Consider the following 6945-nt stretch of genomic DNA (forward strand, 5'->3'; position numbering starts at 1 on the left):
TATTCATCTTCAATTCACATAAACAGCTTTAATACTTCAATTAAATACATCCAAGTATAAACTTCCAGTGAGTACACTCACCTTATTTACTTCCCGAATTATTTACTTATCCCTTGGAAATGTCGAAGCTTCCGTCTCCTTATCTTTGCCTGAATAAAATTATAATTACATTATACCCATTTCTAAATGAAATTTAATCACAATTATCACTTCAATTATAAATCTCAAACTGAATACACAATCTACAATTCTAGTCACAAATCCTTTATATTAGTTTTCAGCCTGACAATTCCCCATACCACATCCACGATATTAATTCAAATAAAATAGTCCTTGACTCAAGTACAAACTCAAATTGCCTTTAAATCAATTATATGGTATATAACTAAAAGAATTAATTGAATCACTTATTACTAATGAAATAATAACTTTCAACATAAAATTACTAATTCAAAATCCTTCTCCCATGATTGAATCCAGCAAGATTTATATCACTTTAAAGAGATTAATACTCAATTAAAAGAGAAACAAACAAAAATAAATAAAATGTATCCAAACATCCCAATTCAAGTCTTAAGGAATTTAATTGAAAACACTTCCAATATAAAATATCAACTCTCTACCTGTACCCAATAATTTTCTTGCCTGAAACTTGTTTCCCTTTTCTTTCTGGCCGTCCCCAAGCTGCTGATTGTTTCTTTTTCTTTCTTTCTTCTCTTTTCTTCTTCTATGGGCGAAACCCCTTTTGTTCTTCTATGGCCGAAACCCCTTTTGTTCCTATCTCCTTTCTTTTTCTTTTTTTTTTTCTTTTTTTTTTTTTTAAACACTCCCTTCCTACTTCGGTTCAAAAGACTCCTTAAAGGCATTTTGTGATGTGTTGAGTGTATGGGCATTAATAGTTTGTGCTGGCAACACCCAAAAAAAATAAACTGATGGCTTCCTTTTCTTTTATTTTAATCAACCCACATAGATAAGTAGGAGGTTTCAACGGTCCAGCAGCAAACCTCCACGTGAAAGTATATCTATACATGAATATTGACCATGTGCATGTGTGATTGAGTGAAAAGTCTTGGATAAAGATGTAAACTTAGCAGTTAGAACACTTTTCTACTTAAGCTTCAACCCACAAAATACTTAAAGATAAATACATAGGCATGGTTCTCAATTGGCCCACCAATTTACCTTACTAACTTTAAAGCTTGTAAAGTAAGCTTTAAACTAATATAATTTTGTCTATAAGAATGGGCCACCAGCATGTATACATTCAGCACAAACATACCCATGACATCACACATGTACTTCAATATATACACTCTCTTTATTTATTATACTTATATATATATATCTTTTCTTCCCCTTTAGCTGCCACCACTTCAAAAATTTGTATTTAATACCATACCCATTAATATATAAGAAATATGTGCAAACACTTCTAGATACTCTGTACCATGTATTTGTGAACAATTCTCATACTTGAAATGATTTGTTTATAAACATGAAATTTCTTATTTTGTTTTCCAACGCAATTAAATAGACGTATTTAAGCTCAAACACATATTAACAAGCTCATACTGATAATTAAAGATTTAATAAACTCCAGGATATGACAATCTACCCCTCTTAAAATAAATTTCTTGCTCGAAATTAAAATGCATGAAACATACCGAACAAGTGAGGATATTGCATTCACATAACTTCTTCACTTTCCCAAGTCGCTTCTTCAATCGTATGACCCGTCCACAATACCTTTACCAGTAATATAGTTTTATTCTGTAACACTTGCTCCCAGCGATCCAAAATCTATACCGGTTCCTCTACATAAGTCAAATCTTCCTTCAACTTTATCGGTTCTGCAACTAAAACATGAGATGGATCTGATATATACCTCCAAAGCATAGACACATGGAAAACGTCATGCAATCTTGATAATTCTTCTGGTAATTCCAACCGATACGCCACTGCTCCTATTCGTTCCAGAATCTTGTAAGGTCCAATGTATCTGGGACTTAACTTACCTTTCTTTCCAAACCTCATAATACCTTTCCAAGGAGAAATACGAAGAAAAACAAAATCACCAATTTCAAATTCCAAATCTCTTCTTTTTCGCACATCTACATAACTTTTTTGTCTATCCTGTGCCACTTTCATACATTGCTGAATTATCTTCACTTTTTCTGTTGTAAGTTCAATCAATTCTGGACCCAATAACTTTCTTTCACCCACTTCATCCCAACACAATGGAGTTCTACATTTTCTCCCATACAAAGATTCATATGGTGCCATTCCAATAGTAGACTGATAACTATTATTATAGGCAAATTCAATCAATGGTAAATAATTATCCCAACTACCTTTGAAATCCAACACACAAGCTCTCAACATATCTTCCAAAATCTAAATAGTTCGTTCTGACTGCCCATCTGTCTGCGGGTGAGAAGCTGTACTGAACTTCAAAGAAGTTTTCATGGCTTCATGCAAACTATACCAAAATCTCGAAGTGAACTTCGGATCCCTGTCACAAACAATAGAAACTGGAGCCCCATGCAAACATATGATCACATTAATATACAAACGAGCATATTCCTTTATAGAATAAGTAGATTTCACTGCCAGAAAATGAGCTAATTTCGTCAATCTATCAACTATCACCCAAATAGAGTCATGTCCCCGTTTTGATCTTGGAAGTCCCGTCACAAGATCCATGGTTACATGCTCCCATTTCCACTGTGGAACTGGTAACGGCTGCAACAACCCCGCTGGTTTATGATGTTCAGCTTTCACTCGTTGACATATCAAACACTTTGCTACAAATTCTGCAATTTCACGTTTCATATTGTTCCACCAATAGTATTCTTTCAAATCCCTGTACATTTTAGTACTCCCTAGATGCATAACATATATAGAACTATGGGCTTCATCTAAAATATCTTTCTTCAAGGAAACATCATTTGGAACACAAATTCGACTTTTAAAATACAAAATCCCATCATCCCTAACTGTAAATTCTATTTGCATACCCTCTTGAGCTTCTTTTCTTTTCTTATCTAGGAATACATCATGAATTTGCAGCTCTTTAATTCTATCCAGCAACAAAGGTCTCACCGTAACATGTACAAGCAATGCTCCTTTGTTAGTAACTGTCAATTCAACTCCCATCAATCTCAATTCCATAATATTTGCCACCCGTGCACACTGTGCACAAGATAGTCTCCCTGAAGACTTCCTACTCAAGGCATCTGCTACTATATTAGCTTTTCCAAGGTGATGGTGGATATTACAATCATAATCTTTGATTAACTCCATCCAACGCCTCTGTCTCAAATTTAAATTCTTTTGTGTAAACAAATACTTCAAACTCTGATGATCTGTAAATATTTCACAAATTTCACCATACAGATAATGCCTCCACAATTTTAAAGCAAAAACAATAGCAGCTAACTCTAAGTCATGTGTAGGATAATTCAATTCATGATTCTTCAATTGTCTAGAAGCATACGCAATTACTTTACCATTTTGCATCAAAACACATCCCAGACCCTAATGTGAAGCATCAGTGTAAATCACAAAACCTTCACCACCACACGGAATAGTTAACACTGGGGCTGACGTTAATTTTTTCTTCAATTCTTCAAAACTTCTTTGGCATTCCTCACCCCACACAAACTTTACTTCTTTCCGGGTCAACTTTGTCAATGGCAATGCGATACTAGAAAATCCTTGGATGAACCTCCGGTAATAACCTGCTAATCTCAGAAAACTTCTGACTTCTGTCACATTGGTATGCCTTTCCCATTTCACCACTGCTTCCACTTTTGATAGATCAACATAAATACCATCCCCAGATACTACATGCCCCAAAAAGACAACTTTATCAAGCCAAAACTCACATTTACTGAACTTAGCAAAGAGTTGTTTTTCCCGTAAAATCTGTAACACAATTCTTAAATGCTTTTCATGTTCATCCACACTCCGAGAATATATCAAAATATCATCGATGAAGACAATAACAAAAGAATCAACATACAGATGAAATACTCGATTCATTAAATCCATAAACTCCGCTGGAGCATTGGTTAACCCAAAAGGCATTACCAAAAACTCATAATGACCATGTCGAGTTCGAAAAGCAGTTTTCGAAATATCACTATCCTTTACCTTCAACTGGTGATATCTTGACCTCAAATGAATCTTAGAAAACACCGTTGCCCCTTGCAACTGATCAAACAGATCATCAATTCATGGCAATGGATACTTGTTTCTGATGGTCACTTTATTTAACTGTCTATAGTCAATACACAACCGCATAGTACCATCCTTCTTCTTAACAAATAACATCGGTGCACCCCACGGTGAAATACTAGGTCGAATGAAGCATTTATCTAGTAAATCTTGCAATTGTACTTTCAACTCTTTCAATTCTGTCGGTGCCATTCGATACGGAGCAATAAAAATCAGAGCTTTTCCCGGTACCAACTCAATGATAAAATCTACCTCTCTATCCATTGGCAACCCCGGTAAGTCTTCTGGAAACACATCTGTGAATTCCCGTACCACTGGTACATTTTTAAGTGTCACCTCTTTATTTTTTGTATCAACCACATAAGCCAAGTAACCCTGACACCCTTTCTTTAACAACTTTCTGGTTTGTATAACTGAGATGAGACAGTTTGGAATAACATTTCTTTCTCTGGTAAATCTGAATTCTGGCTCTCCTGGTATCTGAAATATAACTTCTTTCCGAAAATAATCTATTGACGTATGATACGCAGATAGCCAATTCATACCCAAAATGACATTAAAGTCTGGTATACCCAACGGTATCAAATTCACCTTTAACTGTCTATCCCCCATTTGTAATACACAATCCTGATATTCATTTGCAACCACCACCACTTCCCCTATTGGTGTAGAAATAAACAATTTACTATCTAGTGATGAAAGTGGTCTACCCAAATGCATAGCAATAGATGATGCAACAAATGAATGGGTTGAGCCAGGATCAATAAGCACAGTAACATTTCTATCCAAACTAGAAAGTGTACCTGTCACCACTTCTGGTGTTGCTTGAACATCCTGAAGTGTCATAGCAAACACTCTTCCCTGGGCTTGCGAACCACTTGTAGCACCTTTACCTCCTTTTGACGAGTTCCCCTATGCAAAACCTCTACCAGAACCAGCAACACTGCCCACTGAGGTCACTCCTGTCAACATAGGACAATCTTTCTTCTAGTGACCTTCCCTTCCACACTGAAAACACCCCCTGCCAGTACCACGTCCTCCAAAATTACCTTGTTGTACAGATTGTTGCTCAAAAAACCCTTGACCTCTTCCAATACTTGATGTCTGGCCTTGAGATTCACGACCCCTTCCCCTTCCATACCGCGACCTTTGACTTTTCTGACTTGAAATTCCTTCACCTCCTCTTGACTATGACGGCTCAAATCTATTTCTTTTGTATTGTTCCCTTCTTTCTTGCAATTCTTTCACATCCCTTTCGGCAATCATGGCTTTATTCACAAGTCTGTTATAATCTGTTTCCTCAAACACTGAAACTCTAGACTTAATAGCCGCCTCTAAACCATCCTGGAATTTTGTACATTTATCTTCTTCATTCTGTACAAACTTGGGTGCGAACCTTGATAAAGCTGTAAACTTAACTTCATAATCAACCACAGACATTCTATCTTGTTTTAGGAGAATAAACTCCCGCTTCTTCTCTTTTCTGTAAATTGGAGGGAAATATTTCTCATAAAAAGCTTTAACAAATGGATTCCAGAATATCACCTCTTTCTCTCCTGGAGTGAGCAACAAATGTTTTGTCGTGTCCCACCAATAACTAGCTTCATTTTTTAACATAAATGCAGCTAAGTTTACCTTCTGGTCTTCTGCTGCACCCATCACTGCAAATATCGATTCCATTCTTCTTACCCACCCCTCTGCTTCTTCTGGTTTAGTAGTACCTGAAAATTCTGGAGGTGTTAACTTGATAAACCTCTCATACTCTGAGCTTTTCTTCCCTTTCTGTTGTCTTTCCAGCCTTTCTTGCATCTTCATTTGACTTGCCATAAATTGTTTGTTTTGTTCTGCCAAGTCTGTTATAGCCTTTTCTATTTTCTGCATACCAGTTAAGTACTCCTGTTCTCTTCTCATACCACCTAGAATAGGTTGTTCCACTTCAGCCTCAATAGGAACATAAGTGGCTTCACCCTCAGTTCCACGATAACCACTTTCCCTTTCCATTTCTTTTTATCTGCAATGAATCTCAAATATAACAACATATATATGATACATAATCACCACATATATCTGTTAGTATAAAATTAAGTCAAATAAGTGACTCTACCACACACTTCTTACTGCCACTGCCAGTCTAGACTCTTATGACCTCCAGAACCTAGAAAACCTAGGCTCTGATACCAAAAGTTGTCACACCCCAACCCCAATTTACACTATTTAATAAATTGAACAATTTGGAATGTATCTAACCATCTGCATTAACCTCATTCAACATGACATCATCATACATCAGAGTACCTGCTTAACAATTTACAATTTAAAACAAAATATAGGCCTGTTATGCAATTTTAAAACAAACTAAATCGTTAACGACAAGTTACACCATTAAATTCTACTACAATATTTACATCTTAAACAGAAGACGGTCCATTGTTCCTTTCCCCAATCCCACTCAAGATTCTAGACCTGGCAGTAGCAACTCAACTTGATACCTGAAAAATATAAATATGGACGGAATGAGCTTAAAGTTCAGTGAATGCAACACTATTACATCAGAGTAATATAAATAAATATTATCTGATGACTTCAACTAAAATTCATTAATATATTACAGGCATTAAAATATAGTACTCTCCTTCTAGGCCAGAGTATGGACCTTATTTAAATATAGTACTCTCTTTCTTGGCCAGAGTATGGACCTTATATAAT

General features: G+C 35.9%; 1 protein-coding gene across 1 annotated transcript; it reads right to left on the minus strand.

Annotated features, from left to right (window-relative positions):
• Positions 1-3537: 3537 nt before the first annotated feature.
• On the minus strand, positions 3538-4044 carry LOC132269145 (uncharacterized mitochondrial protein AtMg00860-like). The gene has a single exon (XM_059770215.1). It carries the CDS (start codon positions 4042-4044, stop codon positions 3538-3540), a length of 507 nt encoding a protein of 168 aa, XP_059626198.1.
• Between the last annotated feature and the right edge of the window lie 2901 nt (positions 4045-6945).

The sequence above is a fragment of the Cornus florida genome, unplaced genomic scaffold (genome assembly GCF_030987335.1).
Source record: "Cornus florida cultivar Cherokee Brave unplaced genomic scaffold, ASM3098733v1 CherokeeBrave_3.0.0_Hap2_Chr01, whole genome shotgun sequence".
In the NCBI taxonomy this organism is placed as follows: domain Eukaryota; kingdom Viridiplantae; phylum Streptophyta; class Magnoliopsida; order Cornales; family Cornaceae; genus Cornus; species Cornus florida.

What these genes read in the sequence shown, in the direction of transcription:
- LOC132269145 (XM_059770215.1), bottom strand. Translation starts at nt 4,044, where the DNA reads ATGAATCGAGTATTTCATCTGTATGTTGATTCTTTTGTTATTGTCTTC.